This window comes from Dunckerocampus dactyliophorus, chromosome 18 (genome assembly GCF_027744805.1).
Source record: "Dunckerocampus dactyliophorus isolate RoL2022-P2 chromosome 18, RoL_Ddac_1.1, whole genome shotgun sequence".
Lineage (NCBI taxonomy): Eukaryota > Metazoa > Chordata > Actinopteri > Syngnathiformes > Syngnathidae > Dunckerocampus > Dunckerocampus dactyliophorus.
This window is the reverse complement of record NC_072836.1, coordinates 13,453,899-13,472,353: the sequence shown is the minus strand read 5'-3', so window position 1 is coordinate 13,472,353 and position 18,455 is coordinate 13,453,899. Positions and strand designations below refer to the sequence as shown.

The 18,455-nt window shown below is 41.5% G+C and overlaps 1 protein-coding gene and 1 long non-coding RNA gene across 5 annotated transcripts in view; one reads left to right on the top strand and one right to left on the bottom strand.

Annotated features, from left to right (window-relative positions):
- prr12b (proline rich 12b) overlaps positions 1–16,584 on the top strand; it is a 40,088-nt gene extending 23,504 nt beyond the window's left edge. For both annotated transcript variants that reach the window (XM_054759089.1, XM_054759088.1), the window contains exons 8-16: positions 4,175–4,782; positions 4,871–4,987; positions 6,447–6,580; positions 8,432–9,267; positions 9,343–9,462; positions 11,195–11,292; positions 11,376–11,507; positions 13,452–13,547; positions 15,848–16,584. In XM_054759089.1, the coding sequence (XP_054615064.1) occupies positions 4,175–4,782; positions 4,871–4,987; positions 6,447–6,580; positions 8,432–9,267; positions 9,343–9,462; positions 11,195–11,292; positions 11,376–11,507; positions 13,452–13,547; positions 15,848–15,982 (2,276 nt within the window). In that variant the 3' untranslated portion in view covers positions 15,983–16,584. The remainder of the gene's footprint in view (positions 1–4,174; positions 4,783–4,870; positions 4,988–6,446; positions 6,581–8,431; positions 9,268–9,342; positions 9,463–11,194; positions 11,293–11,375; positions 11,508–13,451; positions 13,548–15,847) is intronic.
- On the bottom strand, positions 272–14,990 carry LOC129170936 (uncharacterized). Of its 3 annotated transcripts, none has more exons than XR_008566705.1 (5): positions 14,763–14,990; positions 9,252–9,446; positions 6,906–6,989; positions 2,224–2,473; positions 272–1,915 (listed from the first exon to the last, which is right to left on the bottom strand). It is a non-coding gene; the product is annotated as an uncharacterized LOC129170936 (long non-coding RNA). The 3 variants fall into 3 exon arrangements; XR_008566706.1 differs by having other exon boundaries at positions 272–1,631; XR_008566704.1 differs by having other exon boundaries at positions 272–2,473.
- Positions 16,585–18,455: the final 1,871 nt, after the last annotated feature.

The following is an 18,455-nucleotide window of genomic DNA, read 5'->3' as shown; positions in this document are numbered from 1 at the left end:
CTGTTGTAACCGTCATCCACTCCACGCTAAAACTCAACTCCCTGACGTCACTTTCTGTCCTCCACTCGTCCGGAGTAGATTTATTGCAACACACACAAGCACAAGTCTTATTTATGTCTTAAAGGGCTTATTTCTCTGAGTATATCTACTATACTGGGTAATATGAATGTAAAGATGACTATAGGGGTGTTATTTCATGTCTCGAGGGCTCTAATAATGTTAAAAACCACATTTAGAAGGTCATAAAGTTTGTATATCAATTTTGGGCCCTTAATGATTTATTTGAACCAATGTTTTTCTCCATCTTGAATGATATTTAACTCATTCAATCCCAGCCATTTTTCAAAAGACAAGCCCTTCAGTACCGGCCATTGACTGATTTTGACTGATCTTTCTACAAGTATGTGTTCGGGTTTATAAAAATGTATAACTACGTCTTAGGTATTGAATGATTTAAAAAAAAAAAAAAAAAAATTGAATAGAATTGTGTCTAATTCACACAGGATCAAATCTATACATATACACCTACTAATATTTGGCTAATTATCCCTTAGCCATGTTTCATCTTGCTTCTTGTAGCCACCAGTAAGCTTGAGGCATAAGTCTGGCTGGATATGTCACCAATCATCTTGGCCGGACAAAGTCCAGTTTTTGGTCATGCGCATGGACTACCTTTCAAGCATAGTCCACACGAGTTTAACTCGGGTCTTTGAGAAGGGTGTTCCAGAAGCTTCATGTTTAGCCTGCTTTATCCATTCCAAAAGCGGTTTTGATGTGTTTGGATGTTACACATCTGTGTCCAAGTTGCCGCTATCTAGCTGATGATTTCAGGTGACGTTGAATAATTTGGAAGCAGTCCTCCTCCTTCATGATTTCATCCAGGGCAGCCGTTGCCATGGTTACTGTATTTTCAGCGCAGGATCCTTGCTGCCACCTGCCGTCAAGTTTTATTACCAATATGAAAAGAAAAGTGGCCGAACTGTCTGCAGTACTATGTGTGTAGTGGTGTAGCAGTGATGAGAAATAAGTATTAATCATTTAAACGTTTAGATGAATGGTTGCGGAGGCAATTACTATATCGCCAATTAACATATTTGTATTTATTTTCTGTTTGTGGGTTTTGATGTGAAGTATTACAATACAAATATTGCCAGTCAGTCATAGATTAATCATCAGAGCCTATTGACTGGATGGTGGAAGTGTGGTTAGCATCTCTGTCTCACAGCCAGAAGGTTCTGGGGTTCTAATCTGACTTGGCCTTCTACGTGTGGAGTGAAATCATATTGGCGACTAGTCCAGAGTGTAGCCCATCTCTCACCCAAGGTTAGCTAAGCTTCACCTCACCCTTGACTCCGAGTAGGATCAACAATGCTATGAAACAGGGGTCCCAAGCTCATTGGCCGCAAATAAACTGCGGGCCATATTTTGTGGCCCCCGAGTTAACATCGGAGTTTAGTGTAGGTGCGGCCCCACACACCCTGGGGAGATGGTGAGCTTGCATAAAGGAAGCGACTCTTTAGTTGGGCCAGCAATAGCTATCACTGAACTCGCACTGAGATTGTTACTCACAAATGAACAGAGGCGTCACGAGAGAGAACACTCCGATCACTCCGAACACTCCAATCACAGTGCTAAGACAAAAATGACAGCACAACATGTAACAGGTCAGTAAACACACACACAACACACAAACGGCAACTAATACTACTTTGGGGAATAATAAATAACAACTTTGTTCACTCAAAACACATAACTTTAGTAACTTTTTACAAAACAAGTTCCACAGTCCGGCATCACCCCAGTCACGGGGAATGCGTTTGTGAGTGAGTGTGCTTGGTTGAAACGTGACTGAATACTTGATGCAGCCAGACTCTACCTCCAGTGGCCCCCAGTTGAAGTGCGTTTGAGACCCCTGCTGTAAAATGAATGAATGCATGAATGACAGCTTGTTTTTTCACTCCCCCTAGTGGTCAGCATCCAGTGGTAGATTTTCATGGCCGAGTATGCCTAGCCCATGCCGCCATTGTTAATATGATAATATTTTGTTAGCTTGTGGTAAAACTATCAAAAAGTTGTAATCAGAGCTTGTATCTCACATTTGCCTTGTTATTTGACATCACAGGTTGTTCTTTGTGTAGTGCATCAGTACTACAGGTAGGAAAACAGCTCCAAAGCATGATGTTACCACATTTGCTACAGTGTTTTTAAGTTTGAAAGCCTCACCTTGACTCCTCCAAACATACTTCTTGTCGTTAGGTCCAAATAGCTTCATCTTGAGCTCGTCTCACCATCAAACGTCTGTCCAGAAGGCATCTGGCTTAACAATGTGGGCTGGAAATTTCAGAGCAGGGGCTTTGTTCTTGGTTGGCATCTCCTCAGTCTATGAAGATGTAAAACTGGCTTCACTGTGGACTGTGACACTGGTGTTCCAGTTGTGGCAGGTGGTGCATTTGGTACCTGGGCCTTCAGTGGGCTGGCCAATATGAAAAAACAAAACAATAATGATAGTAAATATGTGCCATAGCAGGGTTTTCAACTAGGGTTGTCTATATAGAGTGATAGAGTCGTGAGTGATGCACCATACAGATGTTTAGAGTGAGGAGAACCCCAACAAATTAAGTAAGATAGCAGTACGGCCGCAGAATGATTGCCGCAATACCAACACTCTATTGCTAATAATTTAAAAGTCCCCTTATCGTCACAAACACCTGACTTACATTAGTGCTAGTAACTTTGAATCAGTAATTTCCACCAGCGAACGGTGGTCTACGGATGCATGCAAAGTTGGCACTCAGTCAAATGCGACGAGCATAAATAGAAGGGGTCGGTGATTAAAGAATTAGACAACCTCAAACATCTACACTACAACATCATCTTAAGCAGTTAAAAACATTTATCTAATAACGTGACTGAGGATCGAACCAGCAGCCTTCCGGTTGGGGGACGACCACTGTAACACCTGAAAAAACAAAACGAAACAGGCAAAAGCGACAGGGTTTGGCCTTGTCAAGTTAAAAGACATTCTAGCAACTTCACCAGCATTTATGAAAAGATTTAGCTGAATGTGTACAGTATATGCTGTATGTAGAATTTGAACCCTGCGTAAATTAGAGAAAAGCCTAAATAAATTCTAAATTGTGCACCCAAATCTTGTTTTTTAAATCGCTGAAGATGGTCAAGGATAATTTCAAGGACTGGCAAGTTGCCCTATGTGCTATCCAAGCTCAGGAGAATAGTGCATGTGGCTGGTTGACTCATTGCGTTCTAGGTAAATCACTGACTGGTCTTACTAGAGCGCTTGTGATTTATGAGCCGGCTGGACTTGATCCTTAATCCGAACAGTGCAGTAAGACCTGGTTCTGTTCTTATTTTTTTGTTTCTCTGGTAGGGCTTAGTTCTTTAGATGGCTTCTCAGCCATGAACACTCTTTTATTTATTTATTTATTTTTACATACATTAAGTGTATTTTCCCCCCTTCTTTTAGCTACCCAAGATACTTTTTTTTCTGAGAAGCAGCGAACCATTTGATTAGCCTAATTTGGAACGCTCGTAAGCAGGGACACCTGAATTAGCTACGTATTGTAAACAAAATGCATATAGAATCATTCCACCCTGGAAAACGAACCACGAATGGTTGAAATGGACACCACACACCACACTCACTGTAAGGCAGGCTAAGTACGGTATGTGAGTTTTCTCAGCTAATCAAAATGTAAGTAGAGCCCCTCTTTTTGCAGGTGTTGACTTTCCCAGACCGTCACCGAATGGGCAAAAAAATCCCAAGTAATTGATACGCCCATAAAAATGTCTATTTCACATATTCCCTCTATCAAATTACAAATTCATTGATAACCCTTATTCTGGGTTTTTCATGTCTCTCTTGGTTACAAGAAACCCACCATACAAATTGTGTACTGTTTATATATGTTTGTAAGGAATAAACTTACAAAACCAGCAGGTTAACTTGGTTTCTTTTGCTGTATCAATGACATTTTTTTTTTATTTGACTTGCGATGCAGGTGAATGACTTTTTGGTGAGTTAGACGACTTGTTGGTTGTAGTTGTATTATTGTGCTACAGTATGTACTCAAATCCACCAAACCAAGGGAGTGACTTCCATGTAACATTCATGAGCAGAAAGTGAAGATGACTTCCTCCCCCTCCTGTGTTCCAGGTGCTCCATCAAGCCCTGCGCGGGCTCCTGCGCCTCTTTCTGCATCACCATCCATTTCACCCTCACCACCCACATACTCTTCACCCTCGCCCCACCCTCCCGCGTGTCCTTGTGTGCCCTCCCCGCATCCGATCCCGGAGGATGACGAGGTGGATCCCCCTTATCCTCCCTCTGAGCAACACCACGTCTCCTACCAACAAGCTCCAACTGCCGGCACCTCGCCACCCCCCTCCACTTCTCCTCCTGCCATCCCCTCATCACCCCTCTCCAACCTTCCCCAGACCCACTCCATACCCCCTCCATCCACCACACCTCCCCCATCATGCTCGGACCAGGACCAGGACCAGGACCAGGACCAGGAACCTGAAGCCGGACAGGCTTCCCCCTCCTCCCCATCATCTGCTTCGCCATCATCCTCTTCCTCCCCTCCAACCCCAGAAGAGGCCCCAGCATCGCAACGGCTTACTGCCTTGCACCTGGCTAAGAAACAGGCTGATGCCGCAATCGCTGGCGAGAGTGAGGAAGAGGACAGCGAGAGTGGAGGCGAGGGAATCTTCCGTGAACGAGATGAGTTTGTCGTTCGAACAGAGGACATCGGGACACTCAAGGTGAGTTGCTCCATAGCTCATGGGAAGTATGCATGGAGAATAAATAACCTACCATAAATAGCACATACTGTTGGTTTTGCTTCATCAGATGGCCTTGCAGACCGGACGGGAACCCCCACCAATCTGGAGGGTGCAGAAAGCCTTGCTTCAGAAATTCAGCCCTGAGATTAAAGATGGTCAAAGGCAGTTCTGTGCTACGAGTAATGTGAGTTTTCCGGTAGACTTACTCCATGCTACGGGGGAAAAATCAAGACAGTTAAACCCGTTTAAGTCGGCAACCGAATCAATAAAAACAAATGAGGACGGGTTGGAGGGGCAACCGGAAGGGAACTGCCACTGACATTCAAAGATAGCAGCCATTTATTCGGGTTACGCCAACAACTGACTTATGCTGACGTGAGGATGTCGACTTAAATGGGTTCCACTGTGCTGATTCATGGGCAAAAATGCTGGATGAACGGACAAAAATTCACCCCGAGAATTGTTGGTGCATGCTGCTGTAAAGGAGAGGCTGACTCTACCAATCCAAATACTGATTACACTCGCTCCAAAACAGTTTTGTTTCCCAAAGGTAAAAAGAGCATTTCAGGAAGCATCCAGTTGATGATGTCATTCTTACAGCTCACAGACCATTAGTGATGGGAAACGTGAATCATTTTCCTGACTTGAGTTCTTCCGATTGGGTAGTGAATCAGGTACTCGAGCCACTCGTCACAGAGAGCATGCGCAGAAACTCGCTCACGTGCAACAACCTGTGAGAAACTTGAGTCTCTGTCGACTACCTGTGAGTCAGTGAAACTTGAGTTTTAGTCAGCGCGTGAGCCAGTGAAACCCACGGGGTGCACGAGTGAATCTCACGTTTTGTTGAGTTTGTGATGCAGCTCGGGCAGGAAGGGGCAAGGAGAGTTGATTTGAGGGAAGGACCAGGGTGAGTGACAGCACGTCCTCTGTCATCGGTGTGACTAGAGCAGGGTGCGCCGAGAAAAAAAAAGTGGTCCGATATCAATGCATTTCCATTTTTAGATGAATATAAGCTTAGCAAAATCTGTGTAATTTAAAGGTGGATGCAAAGACTCAAAGTGGCAATGACGTTATGTTGAAAATGAATTGCTGTAGACACATATTTTAAAAATATTTAACGTAATGATGACGTTAACACCGTCAAAATATTAGGTATGAATCGTGTCGGCAACCGCGAATCATGATACAAATTGAACTGATATTAAAACGAATCGTTACACCCCTATGTGTCACAATTTCCTACTGGGGAGAGAAAAGAACAGAGATTGTGCTCCAATAAAAAATATATCTTATGCAGAAGTGAAGAAAATAAAATACGCAAATAAGAATGCAAAATAAAAAATGTAAATACTGACAGAAAGTATACTGACAGAAAGCTTGTGCAGTGATAGAAGACAAAAAAAGCATACAATTGCACTCAAAAGTATTCAACTTTAATTGTAAATACTATTTAAGTAGTAGTCGTATGCAATAAGCCAACAAAACATGAACAATTTAATTTTTGTGAAAATAAATGTACTTTAAAATGTGGTTGGAACTATTTCAAATGCAACTATATCTCAGCATTCACCCTGACTACTTTTTTAAAATGATTTTTTTTACGGAGAAAATGTTTCCTGACTGTTTACTATCTCTTCCCTCAGTATCTGGGTTATTTTGGTGATGCCAAAATGCGATATCAGCGTTTGTACGTGAAGTTCTTGGAGAATGTCAACAAGAAAGACTATGTCAGAGTGTGTTCCAGAAAGCCATGGCACAGAACTGGTCTGACGCTGAGGTAAGTCAGGTGGTGAGATAATCGAAAATTGGGCAAAATATTCAAGCAATATTCATCAACTGCACTTGCTTAAACATCACTGATAGATCGACGGATATTTGACGTTTAAGTCGACCCTGTTTTATGTTTACAACCCGACTCATCAAGTCTTGGTCCACCGTGTTCTTCTTATTACTAAAAGTCAGCGTCAACGTGCAGTACACGGTCCACCGCTTTTGTTGTCGTCACTGTGAAAAATGTGTTCTAGTATTGTTAACTTCAGTGTCCCTCGTGTGTTTTAGTTGAAGCACATTTGTGGTTATGGCAAAATGGGACTGCCACTTACCTTTCGAAGCTTCGGCAAGGGACCAAAGGTTCTTTCTTGGTAGACTTCTCAGCAACCCTTTCTACAACTACAAAGTCCGGAACTCTGTAACAAAATGAACCCATTACATTTTTTTTGGCCACCGGAAGAAAGTTTTGCGCATTTACGAGGTTTCAAAAATCCTTTATCGTCCATTCCCTTTATGTCTCTGGTGAAAGACACATGTACTAAATGGCTACTTTTGTGGAAAAAATTCTACCCTAACTAAGTAAGAGGATGTCTGAAATACAGACATGGAACTTGTGCAGTTTATTACCTTTGCAAAGGGGTCAGATAACATACAGAGGGCATAGCTGGTCAAGAATGGCTTCCCGACTGAAACTCTTATACATCACCATTTGCAAATTAATTACATCACAAAAGAGGCGAAACAGAAAGAAGTTGCATCAAAAGAAGATACGGTGGAACCTAGTTTAGCGTATGTCCTGGTTAGCATGTTATTCGGTTAACTTTACGGCAAAATTTTGCCTCGGTTTGTGTACATTTTACGGTTATTGTACAATATGGTATTATTAATACACTATGTGATTCCAACTGTGTTTTTAATGTTTATCACAAAACTTCCTTGTTATCAGCCTATTACCATGCTAATACACGGAAACAGGAAGCAGAAGTCAGCTCCGTCATCTGGTACAGATGAATTGGATTTACATTATTTCTTATGGGAAAAATGATTTGGTTAGAGTAGAGTCGGACCTTCTGGGACAGATTAATGATGCTAACCAAGGTTCCACCGTACAGTAATCCCTTGTTAATCGTATTTTCATAGTTAGAGCATAGAAAACCTGTTTATGACCTTCTAAATACATTTTTTAACATTATTAGAGCCCTCTTGACAAGAACTAACACCCCTATAGTAACTTGTATTACCCAATATAGTAGACATAATAAGAGTAAATGAGTCATTTAAGAAATAAATTGTGCTTGTGTTTGTTATTATAAATGTCTTTCCTAAGGGAGCTGAGTGGTGTGCGGACAGGAAGTGACGTCGGGGGTTCGGAGTTGAGTTTTAGTTTGGCGTGGGTTACTGCAGCAACTGTTGCCAGTGTTATTAGGGATTATGGGATTATGATGGGAGATAATTCAAACCTGCAATAAAAGCCTGTTGTTCAAGTCTGACGTTTGTGTATCGCACTGAACATTACAGTAACATTACTGACACCTAGTGACCAGTGTAAACTACTACATAGTGTCTTTGAATGCATTTTCTGAATGCCCTATATTTGTTTTTTAGTTCATTTAGTCATTTTTATGCTTGGAAATGCTTAATTTAAACAAAAATACATAAAATGTGCTTAATATGCATATTTTTCACTAATAACGGGCCATATTATTTGTACTTTGACATATGGGTGACAACATATGTTTTTAGGTACCCTTACTGGTTCTTCTTAGGGGACAGACCTGAAGAGAAAGCCTAGTCTTATGTCGACAACTGCTTGCTAGGACGGCTTGTTCAATCTGTTTTGCTTTTTTTTAATTGACAGGCGGCAGTCACTGCCAAAACAACTGCCTGCCACCCACAACCAAACCCCACCGCGACTGGACAGAGACGAGAGGGACAGGGAAAGACAAAAGGAGCAGAAAGAACAAGAAAAGGAGCAAGGAGAGAGGGTGCAAAGGGAGAAAGTTGAAAGAGAGCGGAAGGACAAGGTGGAGAGGGAGAAAAAAGAGAAACAGGACAGGGAGCAGAGAGAGAGGGATAGAAGAGTAAAAGAAATTGCGGAAAAAGAGCAAAAGGAGAGGCGGGATAGGGAGCAGAAAGAGCGGGAGCGCAAAGACAGGGACAAAACGGCGCTCCTCAAACGGGACAACGAAAGAAGGGAGAAGGAGCGGAGGGAGGAAAAGGATAGGGACATGGGAAAATACGAGAAAGAACAAAAAGAAAGAGATGGACAGGAGAGTGAATGCAAGAAAAAGGAAGAACAGGAAAAGGAGAAGCAGGAGCGGGAGAAGACGGAAAAGGAGAAACAGGGTAGGGAGTGGAAAGATAGACAACAGAGAGACCGAGAACAGTGTGATAGAGATCAAGAGAAAGAGAGACGGTCAGAAACAGGTGTCACAGAGAGGGAGAGGCATAAGGAGAACCAAAAGGAGGTGAGGAGAGACAGTGGAGCAAAAGAGGTCCTGGAGGCAAAAGGAGGTCCACTGCAGTGTGTGAAGGAAGAAGAAAGAACAGTTGAAAAGAAGATGGCCCGTCAGTCCAGAAGCAAGACATCTAAAGACAAGACAGAACCTCCTCCAAAGAAGAGGAAGAAGTGGCTAAAGGAGGTGCCTTCCTCCTCCTCAGACTCTGACTCCTCTTACCCCAGTGAAGATGAAGGTCAGCATCTCACTGGATCCATCCCCAACTTTAGCACAGTTCATGAGCTCAGCGGGAATTCTTGATTTATTTCAGGACCTCTGCGGGTTGGAGTCAACAACCGGGCAATGAGGGAGATGTTCAGGAGCTACGTGGAGATGTTGGTCAGCACAGCACTCGACCCTGACATGATTCAAGCCCTGGAGGACACAGACGGTGAGAAGTCTCATGGAAGGATACAACAAGAGAACGTGCCTTGGCTTGTTTTTGTAATATCTCAGGTAGTCCTGCTCAGAACATTGTGGAGAGACCGTTCTTAAAGTCAATGCATCCTCCACCCCCCAGGACCACTCTGGGAACCACAATGCGGGACCTCTAGTGTGCGTAGTGATAGATAACTCGAATATCCTGAATAAGCTGAGGCTACTTTCGTGTTGGAATAGTTTGACTTGGCTGAGAAATGTGTAAAAATTCCCCTTTCATTTTCAAAGGGAATTTTGTTTTATGCGACTGCACGGTGGCCGAGTGGTTAGCATGTTGGCCACACAGTCGGGAGATCGGGAAGACTTGGGCATGTTCTCCCCGGGTACTCCGGTTTCCTCCCACATTCCAAATACATGCATGTTAGGTTAATTGGCGACTCTAAATTGTCCATAGGTATGAATGTGAGTGTGAATGGTTGTTTGTCTATATGTGCCCTGCCATTGGCTGGCCAGTCCAGGGTGTACCCCGTTGTGACATAGTTATGTTGTGATATTTGAGCTGTCACAAAAGCAAAAAAATATGTGCCAAAGTGAAAGTTATGCTTGAAATGTATCTTTTCACTAAAAGCTGATTTTCTTCCTTTTTTAGTCTGCAACTGATATTTTCCTGAAACTTACCTATGTTCTACTGCTGATTACTAAAGAATGAAAAAAGTTAGAAACAAACTTTTTTTTTCTGATGGAAAAAAGGGAGTCTAGTCTTACTTTTGGTAGCTTCCATGTTTACATAGCTATAGAACACAATATTCTGTGTGCTTGGAAAGATCAATCAAAATTGGCTAAAATGGCCGGTACCGAAGGGGTTTTCTTTTGAAAAAATGGCTGGGATTGAATTAGTTAACTAGCATAAAGTTAAAATATTAAAGAAAAAAAATTATTATTATTATTTTTTTTTAAGTTTATTTTGTTTAAGTAAACAAAACAAAGATGTAATTTTTGGAAAATTAGGTGGCGGAAAAAGTTCCAAAATGTTACAAAAATAAAGTAAAAATATAATGGCGATAAAGTCATAATAAGGAGAAGAAAATTTACAAGAACAAAGTTTAAATAGTTGGAAAATAAAAAATACAAAAAAACTGCAGAGTATTCTACCGAGAAAAATGTCACAATTTTACGGGAATAAACATATTACAATATAAATAATATAATAAAAATAAATACAAATATTATTATGAGTAATAATAATGTCATTGTAGCAGCATAGGGTTGAAATATTAAAGAAAAAAATAAGCTAAGTCGTAATATAATAAGAAACAAAGAAAACCAAAAATTAAGTTGTAATTTTGGGGGAAAACAGGTTGGGGGAAAAAGTTAGAATATTATGGAAATAAAGTCAAAATATTACGGGAATAAAGTCGTGATATTATGAAAAGCAGATTTGCAAAGATTATTTTAGAAGAAAATTTGGAAAATTAACACAAAAAAACAACAGCAAAAACGGGGAAAAAGATGATACTAATAATGTGCTTTTTCACCTGCGCCACAAAGCTGAGGTTCAGTTTTTTCTTGAAATTTATGTACCTTCTTAGCATATCTGCATGTGTGCTTTACAAAATATCAACGTGGCCCTTGCATCCTTTCATTTTTCACTATGTGGCCCTTAGTGGAAAAAGTTTGGACCCCCCCTAATATAGACGAAGAATAACATCATAAAATGTTGTATTGTTTTATTTTATTTCTACTAGATGAGTTATACCTGCCCCCCATGAGGAAGATAGACAGCATGCTGAGTGAGCAAAAGAAGAGATTGTTGAGGAGGATCAACATGAGTTCTCAGCACCAGGTAAATCATGTCATTTGAAAATGAACCGCAAGAGATAAATCATGTTCAGCTGAAGTTACACGTTTTCTCCCAACTCTCGCTAGGAGGCTCTTCATGTGTTCCCCAAAATGACGGCAGACCCGCTGGAGTCTGGAACTGTTAAAGTTCGCCTTGGCGGTGAAGGTTACAACCGCAAAACCCTAAACCACGGCAAGAGGAGCATTCCTAAGCAACAAGTAAGTCGCTGCTGTATAATTTATTTATTATATGGTAACAAATAAATAAATAGTAATGAATACATTTATGTATTTTTTTTTCCCAATGTGGAATGATTGTAAGGTACGATAGGACATACTTCTTCAATGAATTTTTAAAAACAAAAATTGGGTGCACAAGTTTGAACTTATTTTTGATTGTTTCTAAATCCTTGGGTTTTATTAAAGTGTGGAACTCGAGCCTGCTTTTAAGAGCATATGCTATGGAAGAATGTGTCTCCACTGCCCACGTCACACTTTGAAAACCGCTGCTCTCATGCTTTCAGTCCTTTATGATCTCATCTGGTTTGTGGGTTTGCTAACCGAGATGTGCCTTCAAACATCCATCCATCCATTTTCTGTACCGCTTGTCCTCGCTAGGGTCCCAGCTGTCTTGGGGCGACAGGCGGGGTACACCCTTTCCCATTCGTTCACTTATTTGTGACATTGGAGCCACCACAAATGCGTTGGCGCTATCTGTTAGGTGGCAGCATGCATCGTAGCGACGCTCCGAATTCCAAATTCCAAATTAACTCATTCAATCCCAGCCATTTTTCAAAAGACAACCCCTTCAGTACCGGTCATTTTAGATGATTTTGACTGATCTTTCAAGGCACACAGAATAATACCAAAAGAAAGATTAGACTCCCGCATTTCATCAGGAAAAAAAAGGTTGTTTCTACCTTTTTCTGTTCATTAGTAATCAGCAGTAGAACAGAGGTAAGTTTCAGGAAAATATCAGTTCCCAACTAAGAAAGGGAGAAAAACAGCTTTTTGTGAAAAGATACATTTCAAGCATAACTTTGACACAATTTTTTGCTGTTTTGACAGCTCAATTCTCTAAACCATACCACAACATGAGCAACACAAAAAGGGGTTGTTTTACAACAAAATAATAATTTATTTACAAATATAAAACCATGAACTGTTTACAATTTTCGCATTTGGAACTGAACCATGTGTGTGCACTATGTGCGCGAGCATGCATGTGTTAAAATTTCCCTCCATTGCGTAACCTTCTGCACGCTGCACTCCTCCACACTTTCTCACTTCCTCCTTCCTGTCGTGTGTGATTTTTCCATCTGCATGATCCCTGTCGAGTTCTTATCAAATGCACTTCTGCCACCTTGTGGCCGTTTTAATGGCTTTAAAGGGCTCTGGAGTGAAATGCATTAGTGGGTAGATGCGTCATGTGGTGTAAACAAAGAATAATAGCAGTGTAACGGTGACTATAGGGGTGTTATTTCATGTCTACAGGGCTCTAATTATGCTCTAAAGGTGTATTTGTAAAATCATAAACAGGTTTTCCATGCTCTAACTATGATCGGTCTGGAACCAATTAACCGTGATAAATGCGGGACGACTGTATATGAATAACATTTTCTTAGCCTTTTAAAAAATGACATGCACTGTTAAATTATGCACATTTTTTGACCCGCAAAACCCACAAAAAAAGAGTGACATCTTTGCTTTTAATATGGTGACTAAGCAAATGAGTTGAATATTGAATAAATATTGATTTAAGTGCATTTTTACAATAACCAATACAAATGATCTGTGTGCAGAAAATGGCAGCGGTGCTGCACACCTCTGCTCTACTTTGACCATATGAGTTTGCGATGAGTCATCATCAGAATGAATCTTTACTGACCCCAAGAGGTCAAAAGCACTCATTGCAATTTCATGACATGCTCTCGCAGCTGTTGCATCATCACCGCATTCTCTCTATCAAAAGCAACCATTGCAGGAAAATGGCCAAAAGTCAACCCAGTCTTGAGTAACCAGCTCAGCAATTGTCAGCGTTGATTTCGGAATGTGCCCCGACTGACCTCCCTCATCGCAAACGTGTTCCATTCTAGTCACACTTAATATTTTTCACACTTGCTTAAAAATTGTACATTTTTCTCTGTTGCATTACATTTTCAGGATCTAAAGATCTCCATTGAAACGTGCCGTATCTACAGTCTCTATCATTCCCTTCACCACTACAAGTATCACACCTTCCTGCACTGCAAAAAGGAGGTAAGAATGCAGCTTTGTTACTACAGGATGTCACAATCATCTTTTCATGGGGCAACACTCAAGAAACGACACTTTGACACAATGTAGTAGTCAGTGTACAGCCTGGATAACAGTGTACGGTTACTGTGCCCTCAAATAACACAACACACAACCAATGTTCCCTCTAATTTTTAAAGTGTCTGAGCATACAAACAAACGACCTGAGCATTCCTTGGATCTCTGAGCGCCATCAGACGTGCACACTTGTAGTGTCACACCCGTCCCAAACCTGAGAACTTGAGGTAGTCCAACTTCCATTCTGTGGTATTTTGTATATGAGGGGGTTCAAAAGGTCAGCAAGGCGTATTTCACAAAGTAGCTTTCGGTTTGGTCCACCTCAGACAAAACACAAAAACTATCTCATCCAATGAATGATCTAAATCTTGCAGGAAACACCTAGTTTATCATTTCATTTTCCATTTATTTTGTTAATTATGGCTACTGTTATTTCCTTATTTCCTTTCCGTTTTGCAGCCGCCTATTCTGGTACTATTTCATTCTGGAAATGTACATGAAAGTGATAACACATTTGCTGCATATGTTTAATTCTGTATAAATAAAATATTTAAATAATTAAAAAAAAAAAACTCAACTGAAAGAAACAACTACTTTCGGGTCCCTTCGGCATCATTCGTGCAAACTTGGCGTTACACTTCCTGTATCCTGTCCAGCCATCAAAATAAAAGCACGCCAGTACCACATGCACGGTTAATGCACTTATTTAGTCCACACTTTTCACTCAGAAAACTGGGTCAGAGCAGCCCTCTTTTGAAAAAGAAAAAATCTCATCCCTATTCAGCTCTTGTTCTTTTGTTCCGACATACTCCGACAGCCAGTACACCTTAGAGCAGTGGTCCACAACCTTTTTGGACCAACGGCCCGGCTCGTGTTCCCACAAATCTCCGCGGACGGGGGGGGGGTGTCGTATAGCGATGTCATTTATCAAATTTAGTATGTATTGTGTAAAACTAAGACAGGAACAACATCAAATTAAAAGCACAAAGTGAACACAGACCCACCATCCACCATAAGCTTGGAGTTTGTTTTTCAGAGAGAAGATTATAGCGCCGCTGCTTGATGTGTGTGGTAACAGGCAGTGTGCTAGCATGAATTAACTTGAAGCTGTGCACAGAACATATATACACATTAGCACACAATAACGTCATAAAACTTTACCTTTATGCATTCCCACAGGGTATCAGCATTTGGGAGCAAATATGAAGTGAAAAAAATCCGATAAAAATACAGTATAGTTGACAATCTGTGCAGAGTGGGAGAAGGCTAGCGCACGTACAATGGTGTGTTCATGGACTGTCAAACAAAGTGGGATACTCGCAAAAAACAACATAAACATGCAAAAACTTCAAACTATATTATTTTTTTGAACAAAATAATGGCCCATATTTCCAAAATTGATATGCATTTACTTAAAATTGTATTTATTTCCAAATGTATTTTTGTTTGTGTTTTTTTTTTTTAACATTGCGCCTGAAAGGTTCCCTCGGCCCAGTTTTGGCACTGGTACTGGGTTGGTACTGGGTTGGTGACCCTACCTTAGAGGACTTTTTTTTTTTTTTTACTTTAGCTTGGTGTGTGGCTGTGGCAATTTCCGTTTGTTTCACTATTGTACAGGGTTAGCCAGCAGAATTTAGCTTCCCTGCTTCAGTAGCTATACGCTAACCTACCAAACAGCGGCATGCTGTAGTACATGCCGCTGTTAATGAATTGATTGGCTGCATAAGTAAATACGTACCAACAGGCTCTCATTATAGGCTGGCCAGTGTTCGTCTTTGTGTTGCTTCCGCTTGTAGTCGCCTGTCACTCACGGAGTTGCATTGCAAAATGGTACAGAATAAAATATGTGTTTATTTTATTTACATTCCAGGTTGTATTTTATTTTGCTGCGCAGCAAGGATTTCTTGTGCACAATTGCGCACACGCGTAGTTTAGAGGGAACATTGCACACAACCATTAATGTCTAAACCCCCGACAAAAAAAATTAGTACACTCCTATGTTAAACTGTATGAAATGGGCTCAATTAGCCATTTTTTCCCCCCAGGGTCGTGAGACTCGTTCGTTTTACACAGTCTTAGGTGTGAATGGGGAACAGGGGTTATCGCTCTCACACAAGTCACTCCTTTTCTTTGGTGCACTGCCACTTGGGAGACATAATGAAGTCCAAAAACTTTACTAGTTCGTGATGTTATTCTTTTGCCCGACAGTATTTTGGAAATGAGAAATATCTGTGTGTTGTGTGCAGACGGACAGCATCGAGCAGGCAGCAGACGACCCCGGCCAGGAGGAGGTGGTGCAGCAGTGCATGGCCAACCAAAGCTGGCTGGAGAGCCTCTTTAGCTCCTTCATGGAGATGCTCAGCCTCAGTGCCAAAGCCTGAATGAGGGCATCGGTTCAGCCAGTAAAAGCCCGTGTTTGTGAAAAAAAATTGAAGGAGGCACTTTTGATGTTTTGGTAAAAAGGTTTTTAACCTTTGACATATTTGTGCTATGAGTCACTCTTGGAGACGGAGTGAATGATGAGTGAAGGATGATGGTGAAACTAAGGTCAAAAATGTCATGAAGGCTTCCACAGTATGTACACACATACAAACACATCTTGTCTATAAGTAATGTATCAATAATTATGGTTTGTATGATTTATACAAGGCATTTTTAAAAAATGAACATCCTAAAAAAAAAAAAGGACTGATAGCTGTAAATATTTTTTGGGAAATGTTTTAAAGGAGTATACATAAAATGGAGTGTTTGCTCTTCTCAGACCACCACAGGTGAAACTAGTGAAAAGATTGACTATGTAATAGTCCTTTTATTGTTTATACCTGCGCTTGAGGTCCAGGGCTGATGTAATTCAACGAACCTGTGTTATTTATGTCTGTTCTTTCAAATGCAGTCACAGAGGGGATGTTATTCCTGTAAAAACAAAGAATTAAGAAAATTAAAGCACGACTTTCTGAAAGGAAGCGCAACATGAAATGATAAATGTCTGTGTTAAATGTGTGTCCTTTTTACCTGTCTGTTGTTGACTGATATCTCCAATGATTTGACCTCCCAGAGGATATTCCTTGCAGAGCATATTTGTTGTTTTGATGTGTAAATATTGTACAGCTTCTTCATTCTCCACCGCTAAGTTCCTCTTCTGTACATAAAATTACTGTATTTGACAAAAGTCAATTAAACTGTTCCAATGACAAATGTGATGATAGTTAATGATCTCCACACTTAAGGTATTTCATGGAAGGAAACTACTACTGTATGTGTGACCACTAACTGTCACCCTTTTCAATCAATCTTCCAATTCTTTCTCTAAAAATCAAATTCATTTTGAATGGCATCTGAAGTTGGTAGAGTTAATATCAAATCAGTGAATCATTTCAGAATAGGATATCGCACTTAATATATTTAATATATGATTACGCATTATTATTATATTATATTATGCTTATTTGTATTTGTAAGAAAGAGTATAGATAGGTACAGTACATGCTATGTACAATTAAACAATATAACACCATGTTCCAGCAAAAGGGTGTCCCACATGTGTACTTGGCACCAGGACACCCAGGGCCGCAGTTAAATGATCGACTTTGTGGTTGTGTCCGTGGACTTGCCAACTGATCACCACTTTGGTGGTGAGTTGGCGCTGATGGTGCATTGAGAGGGTCTGCTGGGAATGTCTGGCAGAGTCTCCTGTCAGAAGGAGTTTCAACCTCCAGCTTTGATCGTGTTCCGAAGGAGGCAGTGGATATTAAGTCTGAGCGGGCCATGTTCTGTGCCTCCATTTTGCCGCCACGGCTGACCGGAGCTGTGGCCATAAGGTGGTCCGTGCCTGTCGTGGACCCCAGAACCCATTGATGGACATCAGCGGTGAGGGATGACATCAAGCTCAAGAAGAAGTTCTATCAGGCCTTTTTGGCCCATGGGATTCCGAAGGCAGCTGACAGGTACTGACAGGGCAAGCGGTTTGTGACTCTGGCGGTCACCGCAGCAAAAACTTGGGACTTGGGACGTGGGAAGAGTCGAGGAAGCCATGGAGAATTTTTTCTGGATGACCTCGAAGAGATTCTCCAGATTCACACACTGTGTGTGTGATATGCTGCTAACCTCGACTCAAGATGTTGTGGACCGGTGGAGAGAATATTTCAAAGAGCTCCTCAATCCCACCGACACGTCTTCCATTGAGGAAACACTGCCTGAGGACTCCACGATGGGCTGTCCTATCTCTGGGCTGAGGTTGCTGAGGTGAAGCTTCCCAGTGATAGGGTCTCGAGGGTGGATAATATCTGCCCCGGAGTTCGTGGTAGACACGACTCTGCAGCATCGTGTGGACATCGGGGGCAGTACCTCTGGATTGGCAGAACGGGGTGGTGGTCCTCCTTTTTAAGAAGGGGGACCGGAGGGTGTGTTCTAACTATTGTGGAATCACACTCCTCAGCCTCTCTGGTCAGGTCTATTCAGGGGTTCTGGAGAGGAGGATCCGCCGGATAGTTGAATCTCGGATTCAGGAGGAGCAGTGTGGTTTTCATCCTGGTCGTGGAACTGTGAACCAGCTCTACACTCTCAGCAGGGTCCTTGAGGGTGCATGGGAGTTTGCCCAACCAGTCTACATGTGTTTTGTGGACTTGGAGAGGGCATTCAACCGTGTTCCTCGAGGAATTCTGTGGGAAGTACTCCGCGAGTATGGGGTATCGGACCAGCTAATTCAGGCTGTTCCTGCCCTGTATGACCAGTGTCAGAGTTTGGGTCGCATTACCGGCAATAAATCGGACCCGTTTCCAGTGAGGGTTGGACTCCGCCAGGGCTGCCCTTTGTCACCAATTCTGTTCATTATTTTTATGGACAGAATTTCTAGGC